This window comes from Neofelis nebulosa, chromosome 10, assembly GCF_028018385.1.
Source record: "Neofelis nebulosa isolate mNeoNeb1 chromosome 10, mNeoNeb1.pri, whole genome shotgun sequence".
Classification (NCBI taxonomy): domain Eukaryota; kingdom Metazoa; phylum Chordata; class Mammalia; order Carnivora; family Felidae; genus Neofelis; species Neofelis nebulosa.
The window spans coordinates 59,016,026-59,035,728 of record NC_080791.1 but is presented as its reverse complement, the minus strand read 5'-3'; the positions used below and the strand labels follow the sequence as shown (position 1 = coordinate 59,035,728).

Sequence of the window (19,703 nt, the reverse complement as noted above, 5' to 3'; positions counted from 1 at the left end):
GGGTACCCCAGGGGTCTCACAAATGCTCTTAACATGAAAGCGTGTGCTTCCAACGTAATTCTCACTATTTCCCACACCAAGGAGTTAACTGTTCTGATGAAATGTGGAACCCACAAATCAGGGTCTTGCCTAGGCTGAAAGCTTCATGGGCACAAGAGTCACTGTAGCTCCAAAGCAAAGGCCTGGAGGTGGAACCCAGAGAGAGCAATGCTTGGGGAACTGAAAACCTTTTGGCCTGTCTTGGAAGGAAAGCTGCAAGAGATAAGACTGGAGATGTAGCTTGGGGTGAAGTCATGAAGAGGCTCATTAAGCCATGCTAAGGAAATCTGAGCTTTACTCTGTAGGCAAAGAGGAGTCTTTGGTGGAATTTTAAACAGCAGGAGCAGATATGTGAAAGGATGACTAGGATAATAGTTTGGAGAAAAGAGTGGAGGGCAAGAGTGGGCAATAGTGTAGGTAAGAAGACAATTTAGGAGGCTCTTGTAGTCATGTGAATGAGAGTTTATGTCAGCCTGACCTAGGAATTGGTGGGGGGGGGGCGTGGGAGGAGTGGGGCAGGGAGGAGAGAAGTGGGAGTATTTGATAGAGGTCTCCAAGGTACATGTGGCAGGAACTGGTGATGACTTTGTGGGAGGCAGGGCTAGAAAGCTATCAAGAGTGAGGTCAGAGCAGTGGTAGAATGGGGGTTCCACTCACCAAGCAAGGCAATATGGAAGGAGTGTGTCTGGCAAGGTGGATAATTAACTCGTTGCTGAGTTTTGGGGCTTTGGTACATATACAGTGAAATGTCCACAAGGCTGAAGCTCAGGGAAGAGACTGGATTGGCAGTTATGAGACTAGGGGTTGTCAGTAAATAAATGGTTATCAAAACCATGGGAGTAGATGAGATTGTATGAGGAGAATGAGAGTGAATTTAATGACTTCAGGAGAAGCAACCCATGGACAGAACCCTGAGAAGCATCAGCAGAGATGGGCTGAAGCAGAGAAGCCCATACAGGTCAATGAAAAGGAAGGGCCAGAAAGTAGAGAGCAAACCAGGAAAGGGCAGTGGAACAAACTGGCTCACTTCTCCTCATTCTCACTCTTATCCACCAGTCTATGTCATCATCTTGCTTGAACCACTGCTCCAGTCTCCTAATGGCTCCCATGTCCCTTCTGCCACCTTCCATTCACTCTCACTTAGAAGCCACAGCAATGTTTCAAAATGGAAAACCAGTCACATCACTGTCCTACTTACAACTTTGCAATGGCTAAGAACCAAGTCCTTAACAAGGCACTCAGTACACATCTGCTGAATTAGCCAAAGGAAGTGAGTGGTTCAAGGAATGGTGTCAAATGCTGATAAGCAAGTCAAGGAAAATAAATGTACTGGATGAGTGTGGGAAAGTTATGACCTTGGAAGGGCTGTTTCACAGTGAGGTGGTGGGGTAGAGTGAGGGATGAGTAGAGGTGATTATTTGTAAGAGATTCTCCTTGAGAATAGAAGCTCTTAAACCTCAAAAGGACATGAAATATATCTCATTTCATCTCTGTGTTCCTCATAGAGAGAAATATAAGCTTGGAAAATAATTTATCAATAAATGTTTGCTGGAAAAAAACTGCTTGTTTCACACTTAGACCACTTTAATGCTTGCTATAATTTAAATACACCTTTCATAGCTATCTCACCATAGCTCAGTAAAAAAAACTACCAGTCTAGACTAGACCTTCCAAGATGTGTTGAGTTTTTAAAAAATATTTATCTTGAGAGAGAGAGAGAGCACTCGAGCAGGGGAAGAGGCAGAAAGAGAGGAAGAGAGAATGCCAAGTAGGCTCCACGTGATGCTTAACTGACTGAGCCGCCCAGGTGCCCCTGCGTGTATTTTTACAGACTTTGTTTTCAAGAGCTCTTTTTATCTTCCCAAACTCATATGATCCTTGCGTGGGGGAATCAGCATAACACAGAGGCCACAGGGAAACATTAACTGCTAACTTTCCATTTGGAAGAACCGCATTCTATAACAGGTAAGATAAGAGACTTACGGGTCGCAGTTTGCCATATGAGGTCTCAGGAGTATGCCTTGGTGCCTGTGAGCAACCCGGCGATTCGGTATGGAAGCTGTTTTCTAAGGGAGGGAATCAAGCAGCTCGTTTTATTTGTGTTGTTGGGCAATAAAAATGCTAATAACAAATCTGTTTGCTCTTCAGGTAAACATGTGGATTTCTGAATAAAAATGTATTTAGATCCATGCCCAGGAAAACCCTTACCATTTGCTGAGGGAGAGCGTGGGAAGTACTGGGAGCTCCTCTTATCGGGGCTGGGGTAAGGGCTGCTGGGAGGCTGGTCATACAGCGGCAGTGGAGGCAGGGAGCCTGGTGGCTTGGGAGAAGGAGAGATCTGCCACAAAGGAAAGAGGTTACAAAGTGCTCACCTTAGGAAGCTTGAGAGGCAAGTTGGCTTCCCTAATTCAGACATGTTACTTTTCTCTGCAGCTAAGTTATGACTATCAACAATTTTGGTCAGCCTCATCAGAAGCACATGAACTTAGAATAACCACCACAAATCCCAATTTTGTGATGCATTTAACTTTTTCTCCTCAGAGAGCTCATTATACTACTGATTTTAGTCAAACCATTCTCTAGAGTTCTACTGAAAACACACTAAACCAGTCAATTCAATAAATCTAGTGAAGAAAAAAAAGGGGACAAATTCTATTTTTTTGTGTTAAGAAAATAATTGGCTGTTTTCGACTTCCCCAAATTTTGTAAATGTCAGACTAAGTGTTCACAATACCACACACACAGGATGGGGAGACATGTTCCTTATGGTCCTGGGCCTGCCAGACCTGCTATGACAGATCTGAATTAGGGTTTCCTGTAAAGGCAAGTTTTGCTATGATCAGCTGAGCCTAGAGCCATATGAGTATAATGGGGCTCTGCCATTAGTCCTCTGAAATGGACTGGCAGGCAGGCTCTGACAGTGGTGGATAGAAAGCAGTATTTTTACTATATAAACTAACTGCAGAGACAATAAATTCCCTCTCTGGTTTCTTTCTTCCTCTCTACCAAACCACTTTTTTGTATGTCACATACAACTTATCATTTTGGTTAACTGATTCAGAGAAAAGAAAGTGGGCAAATGGAGGTGTTATATGGCCATTACCCAAGAGCCAGGTTGATGAGTCTCTGCTTTTCCAAACTCAATTTTTTGCATAAACGTGGCAACCGAGGACTGGAGTGGGGAGGAGGGGCTGAGATTGCAGCCTGTGTTTGCATGGGTCAGCCACCTCTTGGGAGTCATTTTCTTTAACCAGCTTTTAATTCAGCTTTCTCCCCTCTCATGTACCTGAATCTCTCTCATCCACGGAGTGTCACCATTTTCTGAGGCTGAAAGTTCTTCCACTAGCACCGATGGGAAGACTCCAATCCGCCCACTGAATTCCCCTTCCCAGAAGCCATCGTCATCCTGGTTTTCTTTGTTCAGGATTCGGATGATTGCCCCCTCAGGAAAGGATAACTCATCATCTGTTTGGCCCTCATAGTCATAAAGTGCTTTCACGAAACAGACTAGGTAGGAAGAGGGAGAAAATGCAGTAAGAACACGGACAGCCAGGTTCCTTTTGCAACCACCCCTATGCTCACGTGGCAACTAAAAGAGCATCATACAGAGTAAGAGTAATTTTTTTACTCACTGAAGATCAACTTCAGGGTTCTACCCTACAGGATAAATGTGACCAAATTATGGAAAATATATCATAGAATAGGAATAAAGATATGCTTTTTAACCTACAGAAGGCTGACTCCAGGGTAATACCGTTTAGGCCAAAATGTGACCAAATAAAGAGTGCCTTGTTTCAGTCTTTACCACTGGCATCTCCGTTGAGGCTGCCTGAAACGAGCTCGGCCTCCGTGGAATTGCTGGATGTGTGTGACCGACTGTCCAAAGCAGCCAAGGACTGCAGCATGCTCAGTAGACTGTTCGAGGTGGGAAACTGTAGGTACTTTTCTGGCACATAACCCACTTGGCCAACTTTATTTCGAGCCTGAGTAAAAGACATGTGACAAAATAGGTTTGCACACACAATCTGGACAGGGCAAAACAAGAACCAAAACAAACTCCTAAAATGTCACAAGAAGGGGCGATATGAGCAAAGGAATATACCTTTACCCAGTCTTCCATATCTCCATCTTCAATCACTTCTAACACCTCATGTTCCTCAATGGTCAACTCATCTGGTTGAGAAGCCTGCAATGTAGGATGGTCATGGACAAAATTAAAAGGTTAGATAAAGAGCAGATGTGCGCTGATCATAACAAAAACTGGGGATCAAAATATTGAAATGATTTTGAAAAACATACCAAACATAAAAATTTAAGTGTTGTAAAACTATCGTAATGAGGTGAAGTTTTACTTTAAAAAATTAAACAAAATAAAGCCACAGCAAAAACTGGAGAAACGGAATCCTCAAGAGACCATCAGGTGCAGTGAACATAGCACTCTGCTGGAAGCAGGGGACCAGGGTTCCAGCTCCAGCTTGTTTCTATTGGTTATTCAACTTCTTGATGCCTCCATTTCTTCAAAATGACAATCCTGCCATTCTGGGGAGGATGAGGGAGTCAATGTGGGATGAATAAGCTGAGAACCATGATGATCTGTGAAGCACAGGCACAGGAGCAAGCACTGAATTAGAACGGCACCCGAGGGCTACCATGGAGGCGCAGGCCGTGAAAATGCAGAGAACTATGTACATGGATTGGATGACAGCTTGAGCAGCGCCTAGAACTGATCTGGAATCACTGTGCGATAAACAATGGCCAGGAGAATTAGAGTTGCAGGAAAGAAAATGGCTGAGATCGTCCACAATTTGGATTTATTATGCTCTAACCTAACTGTGGAGAATGGGCTGATCCACTTAGATGCTTTTGTACAGGCTGCTAACTGTGATGGTTTTATGGTCTCTGACACAGGAGTTCACTAGCGCTGGCCACCCAGATACTGCTCCGAGACTGCAGAATCTGAGTGCAACCTCTAAGGGGCTCAGCAGAGAGGCTGGAGAGAAACCGTGTGGCTTTGTTTCCTAAAGAGACTTGCCTGTCACATGTAACAGGGTGGGGCCTGCTAGCATCTTCTGGTTCTCTGGTGAGCAGTCTTAAAAGCATTCCCCAAGTCCCAAGATTAGTAACAACTATATAACCAAACTGTAAGACCCTACAGTTTTTCAAATCTCACAATCTCAATGTGTAAAGTATCTCCAGGTTACACAAGCAAAAAATGGGTCACATTACTAAGCCTCATTTCCCTTTTTGTGTACATTATAATACTTTATTAAACCCAGATTCTGGATGTTGCCATAGCTGCTTAAGATGTTAAAATAGTATTGAAAATGGCTGACCAGTCACAGAAATACTCCAGGACCAGAATTTTAAGTAAATTACCTCTGATCTCAAAACATGAGGATAAAAGGCTCATTGATTCATGATAGCTTTTCCAGTGGGATTTCTTCACTAATCCAAAAACACACTATGCTTTGACTATGCCATGAAAAGGCACCAATATAACAAAAACATTTTCCCTAATTCCATGGTAAGACTTAAAAAGTAACAACACAACCTGACTTCAGTGTGTGTGAGAACCAAAGCAGGAAGGATAAGAACACCTTTAAATATACCGCTGCCCTTGTAAAAAAGTCATGGAGGTCCATGCAAGTTGTTCAGTGCTGTTATAGAATATCAGCAGACACCAGCTTGATCAGACCAACCCCAAACAGTAATCAATGCTTCCACTTGACAAGGTCACGTCCTCTGCACGGCAACTCAAGACTCTACAGAGTTTGGTCACCATGGTCTCTCACAGCTTTGGCCCCATACACTATTGCCTCTTCTCGGAACACACCATGTTATTCCTTGCCTCTATGCTTTTACCAGACTGTTTCTTTTTTCCAGCAGGCCCTGCTCTCTCTTTCCCATCTGGCAAACAGACTTAGATTACTGTGGATTCAAGTCCAGCTTCAGTCTGTTTCTAAGGGCAAGTGTCCATAAGATCTCTCTGAGCGTCAGTTTTCTTTTCTATTCCTATTAGAATGTAAGCTCCATGAAGGCAGAGATTTTTGTCTGTAATTGACCAATGCCATGTCCTCAAGCTTAGAAAAGAACAGGACGGTACACGGAAGGTACTCAATTAATATTTGTTGATTTAATGGGTTTGTTGATAATATCTTCCATATTGAGTTATTAAAGAGATTAGAAAAACATAAATATGGTACCAGGCATACAGTATTTCACAAATGGTAGCTATTAGAATTACTCATGATTTGAGGCCCAGCTCATATGTTTTTCCAGACCACTCCCAAGGAGCTGGTTGCTTCTTCCTTCTTTTGTTGTAAGGCTTTGCACATCTCTCTAATGAGAACTACCATGGCACTCTACTTAGTTGTTTGCCCTTGTAGGGTTCCCACTAGAATGACTTATGCAGGGAATGTAATTCTTCTCATTTATCCCAACTGAAGTCAGCAAGTGGTCAGGAAATGTTTTTTAAATAAACACGTGGTCTCACACTGCCCCCTGAAATCCTAATATCCAGGGATGACCAGAACTGTAGAAGCGGCCAAGTCCTCCATTCCCACCACTACCTCTCTAAATTTCCTATTTTCTTTGAAAACAGTATACTTTCTCCTGATTATAAAAATAATACATGTTCACTGTAGAAAAGCTGGAAATATGCATAACTGAAATCTTAAGGTACACGAGCATTTTATTCTTCTGGCATAACATATCATTTCTTCTTACATAAAAAAACTTCCATTAATACAATTTTTAAATTATCTTCATAATATTTTATGTTTACTGTTACGTTATATGAATGGTTAATTTATTTAACAATCCCTTGTTGGATTGCCAACTTTCAGCTATTATAAAAATAGTACTATGATGAAAGAACATTTTGTGTCCAAAATCATTTTCTATACTGTGATCATTTCCTTAGGATCTATGCTATTAGGGTCAAAAGTTATGAGCATTTATTTATTTTTGAGAGAGAGAGAGGGAGAGAGAGTGAATAAGCAGGGGAGGCGGGGAGAGAGGAGAGAGGGAGAGAGAGAGAGAGAGAGAGAGAGAGAGAGAGAGAGAGAGAGAGAGAGAGAGAGAGAGAATCCGAACCAGGCTCCAGACTGAGCTGTCAGCACAGAGCCTGACACGGGGCTCGAATTCATGAACCATGAGATCATGACCTGAGCCGAAGTTAGATGCTTAACTGACTGAGCCACTCAGGTGCCCCAAAAGTTATGAGCATTTTTAGTCTAATCCTTAAATATAATGTTTCTTTGTCCTCACCAGATTAATCCAGGCCTGCTTTGCTGGTCTGGACTATGGGAATCACCATTAGGCTTACAGTTCATTTCTCTCTATTCTAATCTATCCCATATAGCATCTATACCACGACCAGGGTTTACCTTCTTAAAAGTCCAATCTGATTTTAGGACATCCAGAGGTCCCTACCAGCCAGGATAAAAGTCATACTTTAGTCTGGTCTCCAAGGCCCTTTACTCTCTGACGGCAAACATCTTTATTTCCAGCTGCTCTAATCCCCACACTTGATGCTCACCCACCACTGAATGTAACATTTCCTGAACATCCCATACTCTCATCAAACTGTGTCTCTTATCTTTTATTCTTTTTGCTTAGAAGGTTCTTTCCCTTCTCACCGTATCTAGTAAGATCTTACTCATGACCTAACTGAAATGCCACCTCATCTATGGAATTGCTTCCAACTATCACAGGAAAAATTAGCCATTTTAACCCCTACTATAAATGTTTTCATACGTCCTCTACTTTTCAGCTTAATATTTATTCCCCCCAGACTATCCATCTGGGGAGGCAGCAGGAATTGTGTCCACTAATTCTTGCATCCCTGAAACATATCACATACTGGGCACTGAGTGACCGTTCAGTGATTAAATGATTAAACAGATTTTTATAGTCCAGTTTACTATAGAGACATGCCTGGCATATGTCAATAGAGGGGATGTTGGATGGATGTGAGCTATTTATAATCACTCAGACACTCGGGACCCTCTCCATTAAAGGACCTTAAATTTTAATTCTGGAACTTCAAAGTAAATATCATACTGACAGGTGAGATGGGAAAACATTCCCAACCCTACTTGTATAATACTCTAGAACACCTTTCTAAGTATCTCAGCAGAAGATTTGAAATTTTCAAAAGATTATCAAAATAGTTTATTTTGAAAAAGAACTCCAGCCCTTTTAGGAAAGAGGAAGTATTCTTTTTTTTCTTTTTTTTAAAGTTTATTTATTTTGAGAGAGAGAGAGACTGAGTATGTGTACACAAGTTGGGAAAATGAGAAGTCAGTTATATATTTAGGTGGTCAGGGGAGACCTGAGGAGAGGCTCTATTTGAGCTGAGCCTCAGTGAAGGGCAGTATGCAGCCAACCAAGATTTGGGGAAAGATGTTCTAGGTGGAGAGAGCAGTGAGTGCAAAGTTGTCAAGTCAGGAAGGAGCGTGGTGCCACAGTGGCTAATGTGTGGTGACTGGGCTGGGTAGGGAAATGGTCTGACATCAAGTTAGGGAGACTGTCAGGGGCCAGATCAATCTGAACACTATAGACTCTAGTGAAAAGTCTGTTTTTCTATGTGTGATGGAAAGCTTGTAAGAGGTTTTTAGACAGGGGAATAAAATAACCTCCTTTATGTGTTAAAGATAATTCTGACTGAAAAGTGGACAATGGACTTTTGGGAGGGAGGCAAGTATGCAGAAGGCTACCAATTATGTTTTTTTTTCTTTTACAGTAACTGAAGCAGTGGCCTAGACCAAGATGGTGAAAGGCGAATGGGCTCAGGGTATGTTTTGGAGGTAGCATCAAGAGGGTTGGTCAATGGACTGATGAGGGGAGTGAAACTCAACTTATTTTGTGTGAGTAAAAAGTTTATGTGAAAGCAGAGCAGGGGTGAGACAGACTAAGAACTATTATACCAAATCAAGTTTGGAAATTCTGGCATCTTTTTATCCAGGTCCCTACTTACTATGGAAATAAGAGGTGGTCATATTAAGACTAGGAAAGGTAAAGTTTAACAAAACTGCTTTGTAAAACAATTTTCTTTTAATATCAAGTTTGAGCGTCATCCGAATGGAGGGTCTGTGCCAAAGCAGGCAACTGATAATAAGGGTAAGATTTCTATTTACTGAAAATTTACTAGATGCCAGGCACTATGCTAAATACTTTGCTATAAAGTGTTATTTCGAATCTTCAAACTAGCGCTATATATTACCTCCATAATAGAGATAAGAAAACTGAGGCTCACAGAGAGGAAGGGACTAATCAGTATGGTCATATAGCTTGTAAGTGGCATTTTAATCCAGGCAGTCTGAGGTCAGAGTCTAGACTGTTCACCACTATGTTATATTGTCTCTAATATTAACTGAACACCAATTTTAGGGCTAGGTAGATACAGTCATGTGTGTCTTCAGCATTGCCACTATTTCAAATGAGCACTAGGTTACAGAAATACACACCTTGTAGGAATAAACAACTTTGCAGGTGAGTGGATAATTTCTTAAGGTGCCAGAAGGGCTGGAACTGCTATCGTCAAAAACATCCATGTTATCTTCAAACTCTTCTCCTTCTTCTCTTTCGGGGTCTGCATTAAGCTGGGGAAAATTAGAAGCCATTAATTACCTAGCTTGCTTACTTCAAGAAAATGAGTGAAGCAGGAAAAAACACTTAAAACCTGACTGGTTCAAACTATTAATTACTTATTCAACTGCACAGAGAAAAACGTATCTATTCTCTCTTGCATTTTTCATGTTATGAAAGGGCCAAGTTCTTTTTTTTTAAGATTTTATTTTTAAGTAATCTCTATAGCCAACACGGGGCTTGAACTCACAACCCCAAGATCAAGAGTTATAATGCTCTATCAGGCCCTCTGAAAGGATCAGGTGTTTTTGTTTTGTTTTTAAAAACCAAGAGTAAAATGTCATTCAAATACATAAATGTTTATCCTTATCAGTATCCTTTCTCTTTTCACTGTTAAATACTAATAAAGACCTTTTACCATTTAAAAAAAATGTTTACTTACTTTTGAGAGAGAGTGAGCAAGCAGGGGAGGATCAGAGAGAGGATCCGAAGGAGGCTCTGCACTGTCACCACAGAGCCTGATGCGGGGCTTGAACGCACGAACTGGGATATCACACCCTGAGCCAAAGCTGGATGTTTAACTGACTGAGCCACCCCGGCGCCCAAAGGCCTTTTACCATTTTAAAGATCATACTGGGAAACGTTAGAAAGATTTCTAAATGCTATCCAAGGATGTGGAGAAACAGGCTTTCCTCTACCATTGGTAGAAATGTAAACTGATATGGGGTGCCTGGGTGGCTCAGTCGGTTAAGCATCTAACTTCAGCTCAGGTCATGATCTTGTGGTTCGTTGAGTTTAAGCCCTGCATTGGGCTCTGTGCTGACAGCTCAGAGCATGGAGCCTGATCTGGATTCTGTGTCTTCCTCTCTCTGACCCTGCTCTGCTCACAGTCTCCCTCAAAAATAAAAATAATAAAAACACTGAAAAGAGTTTTCGAAAAAAAAAAGTAAGCTTATAATCCTTAAAAATATAACAAAAATAAACCCTACTGAAATTAAAAACAAAACATACCACTTGATCTAGCAATTTCACTTTTGTGAATATACTATGGAGAAATAAAGGACCAGGATGTAACACTATAGATCTTACTCGACTTACAATGGCATTATGTCCGAAAAACCTCATCATATGTTGAAAAATATCCTGAGTTGAAAATGCATTCAATTACCCTACTGAACATTATAGTTTAGCTTAGCCTAGCCCACCTAGGGCTTACATTAGACCTTACACTTACACTAGCCTCCAGTTGGGCAAAACCACCTAACACAGAGACTATTTTATAATAATAAAGTGCTGAAATCTCACGTAATTTATAGATGGTCCCCAACTTACTATGGTTTGACTTACAATTTTTTGTTTTGTGATAATGCAAAAGTAATACACTTTCAGTAGAAAACATACTTTAAAATTTAAATTTTGATCTTCCTCCGGGCTAGCGACATGGTACAATATTCTCTCATGGTGCAGCAGCAGCAGCAGCAGCAAGCTACGGCTCCCAGTCAGCCACAATGTCACAAGGGTAAACAAGGTATACTCACAACCAGTCTGTACCCATACGATCATTCTGGGGTTCACTCTCAGTACAGTATTCAATAATTGGGTATAACGAATGTATTTACCTAGAGTACTGTCCATGATACTGAAGTACAAATAGTATTTATATGAACACAAATATCTGACAGGGGGAAGAAGAATAACACAACAAAGGCTGGAAACAGAGATGGCTGTTTTTAATATCTCTCTCTCTTTACAATCTGAACTATTAGAATAAGCATGTCTTACTCTTTTTTTTCAAGTAGGCTTCATGCCTGGTGTGGAGCCCAGTGTAGGGCTTGAACCTACGACCCTGATATCAAGACCTGAGCTGAGATCAAGAGTGGATGTTCAACCAACTGAGCCACCCAGATGCCCCAAATATGTCTTACTTTTTAAAGTAAAAATCCAAAAAAGAGGAAACAAAACAGGCAAAGTTTCTTTGTTTCTAGCTACATATAAACATCTATTTAGCTACTTTTTCCCATGTTCAAACATCCGAAGGCACAAATGTTTACACATTAAAGATATAAGAAATGGATGGTCAGAATCAGGTCTCACAATAGACCGATTAACTGAAATATCAAATACCTACAATATGCTGAACACTGTGCTAGGCTCTTAGATATGAAATGGAGGACACGGTTTGCTTTGCAAAAGCTCATACTCTAGAGTGGAGAAGCCATCACAACTAAATGCTGAGTGCACAGGGGGTTCTGTGAATAGGAAGGTCAGAGAAGACTTCCTGGCATTCAGTGAGTTACAAAGCAGAGGCCTCCTATACAGTCCACTTTTACTTTTTAGTGAATTAAAGTGATTTCTATTGAGCACTAATGTTTAAAACTGACTCTATTCTTAACTGCTATTTCCCTAATAAAATTCTATAGAAATGTGTGTGTGTGTGTGGAGGGGAGCGTTCTAAAAGAATAAGTAGCACATATTTCCTGTCAAATGTATTGCCTACACTTCACGAGCCCTCGTAATATTCTCATTATTTTATAACTATTATTGGAAATTCTTCCCAGCTGAGTCAGATAATCATGTGCCTCATCTTACAAATAATTTCATCTATGGTCAGTCAGGTCAATGACAAAATAGGCTCAAATCATGACCTTTCAAATCATCTCAGGCTATGATTCCGTTGTTCTCCAAAAAGGCACTGTGTCATATAAAAGGTGAGGATCACATGCTAAAAACTGCCATAAAATGTAAACATATCTACACAGAAGATACTGCTTTCATACTCTAGTAAAGGTTATAGATGTTAAAAAAACCCCACAACTGTGGGCATTGAAACAAAACAACACAAAACACCCGTATATCTATAAAAACTAAAATTAAAGCCAGTGTGGGTAGAACACATTTCCAAAAATATAGAAGGAATGTTAATATGCACTGTGCTTTGGCACTGGGAATCAATCCAAAACATTTTATCTTGGCAACACTGTTTGGTACTAAACATTCCATTCTTTCCCCTTTATTTTGAGTCCATTGTTTGAGTCTCATAGAAGGGAATGAAAGGTTGCAGTGACAGCAAAAGGGGTCAGGGCCATGTGCTTTTGCATGGCTCCAGAAGCTTTCCAAAGTATGTCACTGTGGAACAACTTCTGCCTTTTCCCTCTTCCACCCTCTGTAACCTCACTGTTACAATATTTTCTTGACCCAGCATTTCTAAAATCACATTCTTCCTCTGTTTCTTAACAACTGCTCTCTTAGCCCTTTTCCTTCCTGTCACCTGACAGAACTTCAATTAAAACTATTCTTCCCAGCTGTGCTAATGTTTTTCCTTTCTTAGATGTTGTAAAATGCTTACTCTCTTTGCAAGGGCAGATAAGAAGCAGATTTCTGGGTTGGTATTATTAGCTATCTCCTTGTACTCAGCAAAACAACCTCTGAAGGGTTTCATCAACTTTATGGGACTGTAATGAATTAGAAAGCAATACTAGGTCCCTGGGTCTGACAGACCTGAGTTTGAATGCTGAGTGTGCCATTTACGGCTGTGTGACCTTGGGCAAATTACTGAACTTCTCAACTTCAATGACCTTATCTTATAATGAAGACAATTACTTCATATCATAAAGATTATATTAGGTGACATATTTAAACCCCTAACACATGCTCAATACCTAGAAAGTACTTAAATCATTATTCTATTTTGCTCCTTACAACTCACTAGCAGAACCTCGGAGCTTCATCTGGACAAAGAAGTGACCATATTGAACATCATTCCAAATACAACACAAGTAGATTATAAAAGATAACACTGAAAATATCAGCAAAGTGGATTTCTGTTTCCAGATAAGATGGGAGCGTCAGGGACCAGATTTAAACTCCTTCCAGAAACAACTAAAAAACTGTTCAAAATATATGAACCCTGGACATGATGCACTTAAGGACAGTGATCCCTGTGGAATGGGAAACAATTTCCTCAACTTAGGAAAGAGCTATTTAAATCCAAACTAATCAGAGTAAAGGAAATAAAAACCAGAGCAGAAATCAATACAAAAGACAACAGAAAAACAACAGGGGGGAAAATCAGTGAAGTCAAAAGCGGATTCATTCTTTTTTTTAAACTTATTTATTTATTATTTTGAGAGACAGAGAAAGAGAGAGCAAGTGGGAGAGGCAGAGAGGGAGAGAGAATCCCAAGCAGGTTTCACATCGCCAGAACAAGCCCAATGGGGGGCTTGAACTCAGGAACTGTGAGATCAGGACCAGAGCTGAAGACTGACAGTTAACCGACAAAGGTACCCTGCTGAGTGCCTGTGCCCAGTCCCCGTTTGAGAATTCTCAGCAAAGATGGTGCTTCCAAGAGCCACCCAGGCACCCCGAATCTAGTTCTTTATCACATGAATAAACCTCTAGCAGAATGATCAGGAATAAAGTGTAGACACAAATAACCAATATCAAGAATGAGAGAAGTGATGCCCCTACAGATTCTCTAGATAATGAAAGAAGAATAAAGGAATATTATAAACAACTTGTTCCAATAAAGTTGGCAACTTAGATAGAATGGACAAATTCCTTGAAAGACACAAATGATCAAAATCCACTCAAGAAGAATAACCTGAATGACTCTATATCTACTAAAGACACTGGATTTGCTGTTACAAGAAAACTTCCATAAAGAAAACTTCAGGCTCAGATAACACGCTCTGATGAAGTATATCAAACATTTAAGAAAGAAAAATTCTACACAATTCTATATAAGCTTCCAGAAAATTGAAGAGGAAGGGATACTTTCCAAATTATTCTGAGACAACCATTATACCAAAACCAGACAAAAACATTACAAGAGAAGAAAACTATAGACTAATCTCTGCCATGAACAGAGACAAAAATGCTCATCAAAATTTTAACAAATCCAATTTAACAATTTCAATCAACATATAAAAAGGGTAATGTATCATGATACAAGTAGAGTTTATCAGTAATACAAAGTTTGTTTAATATTTGAAAAATCATCAATGCAATTTACCATATAAACAAACTAAAAAAGAAAAATCATTTCACAAGATTCAGCATCCATTCATATTAGTAAATTAAATAGAGGAAACTCCTCAATATGGTAAAGGGTATCTACAAAAACCCGTCTGTTAACATCATACTTAATGGTAAAAGACTGAATGCTTTCTCCCTAAGTGCAGAAACAAGGCAAGAACATCCATTGGCCCTAAACTACTGGAGATGCTAACAGTTACAGTAGTAATAATATGCAGGTGACATGATTATCTACACAGAAAAACTACACAAAAGCTACTACAACTAATAAATGAGTTTAGCAAAGTTGCAGGATATAAGATCAATATGCAAAAATCAATTATATTTCTGTATGTTAGCAATGAGCAATTGGAAGTTGAAATTTAAAAAACACTACAGCACCAAAAACTTTAAAATAGAGATAAATCTGAAAAAAGATGCAAGACCTATACACTGAAAGCTATAAAACACTGCTGAGGGAAATTAAAGCTAAATAAATGGGGAGGTATTATGTTAATGGGTTGGAAGACTCAATATTGTTAAAACATCAACTATCTTCAAACTGACTTACAGATAGATTCATCACAATCCTATTTTTAAAAATCCTAGTAGGGTTTTTTTTTTGTTTGTTTGTTTTTTGTAGAAAATGGGAGTTTAAACTTATATGGAAATGCAAAGGACCCAGAATACCCAAAACAGCCTTGAGAAAGAAGAAAGCTGGACGTTAAATATCCTGGTTTTAAAATTTAAAAAAAAGAGAGAGAGGGAGAAGAAAGTTGGAGAATTTACACTACCTAACTTCAAGGCTAATTATGAAGTTACATTAATCAAAACAATGTAGCATTGGCATCAGGACAGATAAATAGATCAACAGAATGAAACAAAAAGTCCAAAAATAAACCCACACATATATGGTTAATTGATTTTTGACAAAGATGTGAAGGTAATTCAGTGGAGAAAGGGCAGTCTTTTCAACAACAACACAAAGGATATACATATACATATATACAAAGATTAACTCAAACTGGGTCACAGATTCAACTGTATAACCCAAAACTATAAAATTTCTAGAAGAAAATATAGGAGAAAATCTATATGACCTTGGGTTTGGCAAAGATTTATTTGTCAAAGAAATCATAGCTTGTGAAAGCTACCATACCATACCACACCACAGCATGGTCCATAAAAGAAAAAAAAAAAAAGTAAGTGGGGACTTCATCAAACTTAAAAATGTCTGGTCTTTAAAAGATACTGTTAAAATGAAAAGACAAGCCATAGACTTGATTTGGGAGAAAATTAATCATCTATCTGATAAAGGGTTTGTATACAGAATACAAAAAGAATTCTCAAAACTCAATAAAAAGAAAACAAGCAATAAAATATAGGAAAAAGATCTGAACAGACACTTCACCAAAAAATATATGCAGATGGCAAATAAGCATATGAAAAGATGCTCAACATTATCGGTGAGATACAAATCAAAAATATAGCGATACACTACTGCACACCCATTAGAATATCTAAAATGAAAGACCAACCATACCAAGTGTTGGTGAGGCTGTGAAACAACTAAAACACTAGCACCCTTTGGATGGGCACGTAAAATGGTACGACCACTTTGGAAGTTTTCTAAAATGTTAAACACATACCCACTGTCTGACCCACTCAAAACATAAGCAGTTTTACTTGTAATAGTCTCTCCAAAACCCAAATGCCCATCATCAGGTGAACTGATAAACAAACTGTGGTGTACTCATACAATGGAATACTACTCAGCAATAAAAAAAAAAAAATCAATTATTGATGAGCAATAACACGGATGATCCTCAAAATAATCACGTTGAGTGAAAGACCAAAAATTTAAAAAAAGGTACATATTGTATGATTCTGTTCATACAAAATTCTAGGAAATATAAACTAACCCACAATGGGAGCAGATCAGTGGTTGACTGAAGGGCTGGAAGGAGCATGAGGAAATTTTTGAGGGTGGTGGATATGTTCATTATCTTAATTGTCACAAGGGTTTCACTGCTGTATACACATGTCGAAATATATCCAATTGTACACTTTAAATATGTGTAGCCTACTATATTATCAATTATACCTCAGCAAAGCTGTCAAAAGATATCAGTAAAGCTTGAGAATTTTAATGGCAATTGGCCACGTAGTACCTGAAGATGTTATAAGATGATTAATTACATCAAAAATAGGATGTTCAATGATGATTCAACAGAATCATCAAAGGAAAAAAAAGTATGGTAAAGAGCAGGGCTTTAGAAGCAGACATATGCGGGTTCAAATCTAGCTCTATCCACTTACTAGCTGTGTGCCACTGGGAGATATTTAATTCTTCCAAGTCTGTCTTCTCATCTGTAAATACATTCAGGACCATTGTGATCATTAATTGAAATAATGTATGAATGTGCCTAACATAGTACCTGGTACAGTAGAGATGCTTTTTTGTGAACTTCCTCTTTTTAATATTATTTTAAGGTCAGTTGGTGGAATTAGACTGCTTATCTTCAGGTGTGGATTAGTATTTTTGAACATGTACTACGTATATGGATTTGTGTCAGGTACTTTACTTGTTGTTATGGGTATGCAGAAAGTTAAAGAACACAATACAGCTGGAGATACTTCTCTTAGAACTGAAATTCTCCACATCTTTTCAATGCCCATCTTTTGGTCTTGGCTGTTAGTGAGACTGGTTCTCTCAATCTGTGGATACAAACTCAGCAGACATTATACTCAGTTTGTAACTCCCAGCACTTAGCAAAGGGTCTCATGAGGCGTGCAGGCTCCACACATGCTTACTGAATTGAATTAAATTGATCCTACTGAAAATATGAAATTTCAGTTTCAATAATAGTGTGGTCTATTTGGGTATGGAGTTTAATCCAATAACAAGACCACTAACCACTTGGAAAAACTGTAAATACGGAAGTGCCTAAAAATTTTTGCAGGTGTATGCTATTATTTTCTACCGTTTACTTTTATTTCATTACAAAAAGCCATTGTTTCTTTTCTTTGGGATCAGGACAAGCCAACAAACAGATTTTCATATTTCAAAAACAAAACCCATTATACTGCAAAGACTATTAGGCATTTAACGAGGCAGATGAGAACTAAACTACCATCCTGATGTTTAAAAATATTTAATTTCCTTGCCTTTCAAACACATTATTCAGCATGGTCTTCATAATGAGGAAAGTCAGAATTTATTTCTATGCAACTCTGCAAAATGCTCACGCTCTTAGGGAGGTTGCACAACAAAGTGGATGCCAGGATGTCTGTTATATAGGGGAAATGATAGGGGAAATGGCTGAAGATAAGGAAGTCATGTAAACACTGTCAGCTATAGTTTGAGAATCTAGGGGGAAAAAAAGAACAAAACCCAACCTTAAACGAAGAACTATAAATCTCCAACCTATGAATTCTACTTCTAAGAATCTGTATTATAGAAATCTATTCCTACTATGGAAAAAAGAAGTATGTACACATATATCTCTTTCAGAGACACTCTTTCAGAGTATTATTTATTTATAATATCTGGAAGCAATCTAAATACTGAACCTATAAGAGAGCAGTTAAGTGAATTATGGTATGCCTTCCTGAGGGACTACTACACAGACATGAAAAGAAAGATTATGAAGACTATCCAGCAAAATGGAATGCTAGATGGAAAAATATACAAAATTAACTTTATTATGACAAATATGTTTAAAAAAAGAATAGAAAGAGGACAGAATTACATCAAGTTGCTAACAGTGGTGTCATAAGGACGGAGTTTGGGGTCATTTTTTTCCTCTACCTAACTTTCTAATTTTTTTCTAATCCAGTTTTATACCTTTTTCTATTCTAAAATTAATATAACTTCAAAATTAAACTGAGTATGGGTTTTTGAGTAAGAGAAGGAAGGAAAATAAGAGAAGGGAGGAATGACTGGCAGAAAGGCTGACTGGGCTACTGGTAGCAATCTAACCATAAGAGGTATGTATGAGCTCTAGTTTACCATCAGCTGAGTAGCTATATTAACAGACTGTTCTCCATTAAAAAATATTGCTGTATTCTGTGATTCTTTTTCTATGTTTCTTCCCAACCCTCTATCTGTACCACAGCATAATATAGAAGGCAAAAAGTTAATACTCAAGAAAGTATAGTTCCTTCCTTATGCTGTAAGGTAAAAAGACTATATATTTTAAAACATTTATCTTCTAATAAGGCCCTTTACACTGTTAATGTGTAACATTAAAATTAACCATGTTTTCCCGATGGAAGGGAACTCTAAACTTGATGACTAATGCTTTTGTTGGCATCTATAATGGAAGAAATAATTTGGTCCCCAGATGTGTATTTCTGCTTCATGATCCTAGCCAGCAGCTGCCAGTGTGAAGAGAAGAGATACAACTTCTTCTAAATTACTTCAGTGCAGTCATTTAAAAACAGGTTAAATAAATACTGGGACTTCATTAAGCTGTTTTGTGCCCACATCTCTCCTTTATTTATACAGTAGCCTCCTTTCCTTATCAGCAGGAGATATGTTCCAAGACTGCAAGTGGATGTTTGAACCCACAGAAGTACCAGTAGGACCACACCCTACAGACTATGTTTTTTCCTACACATACATACCTGTGCTACAGTTTAATTTATAAATCAGGCCCAGTAAGAGATAAATAACAATAGTAATAACACATAAGTTACAATAATATACTGTAATAAAAGTTTGTGAACGTGGTCTCTCTCTCTCAAAATATCTTATTGTACTGTACTTACCCTTCTTCCTGTGGTGATGTGAGATAAAATGCCTACGTGACAAGATGAAGTGAGGTGAATGACGTAGGCATTGTAATGCAGCGTTAAGCTACCACTGACCTTCTGACAATAGGTCAGGAGGATCATCTGCGTCTAGATAGTTGCTTCCATGGCTGACCATGGTAACTGAAACCAAGAAAAGTGACACCATGGATAAAGGGGGCACTACTGGACTGTTAGTAGAGCTTCCACAAAATATATCCCTCAGCTGAAAGCAGGATGACACAAGCTCCATGATACTGACTAGA

The 19,703-nt window shown here is 38.8% G+C and overlaps 1 protein-coding gene across 5 annotated transcripts in view; it reads right to left on the bottom strand.

The window, feature by feature from the left end:
• Positions 1 to 19,703, bottom strand: part of FCHSD2 (FCH and double SH3 domains 2) — a 301,322-nt gene that overhangs the window by 2,218 nt on the left and 279,401 nt on the right. For all 5 annotated transcript variants that reach the window (XM_058687857.1, XM_058687860.1, XM_058687856.1 and 2 more), the window contains 6 exons: positions 9,510 to 9,644; positions 4,142 to 4,225; positions 3,845 to 4,022; positions 3,326 to 3,546; positions 2,248 to 2,377; positions 2,023 to 2,105 (listed from right to left, as the gene is read on the bottom strand). In XM_058687857.1, coding sequence (XP_058543840.1) covers positions 2,023 to 2,105; positions 2,248 to 2,377; positions 3,326 to 3,546; positions 3,845 to 4,022; positions 4,142 to 4,225; positions 9,510 to 9,644 — 831 coding nt within the window. The remainder of the gene's footprint in view (positions 1 to 2,022; positions 2,106 to 2,247; positions 2,378 to 3,325; positions 3,547 to 3,844; positions 4,023 to 4,141; positions 4,226 to 9,509; positions 9,645 to 19,703) is intronic.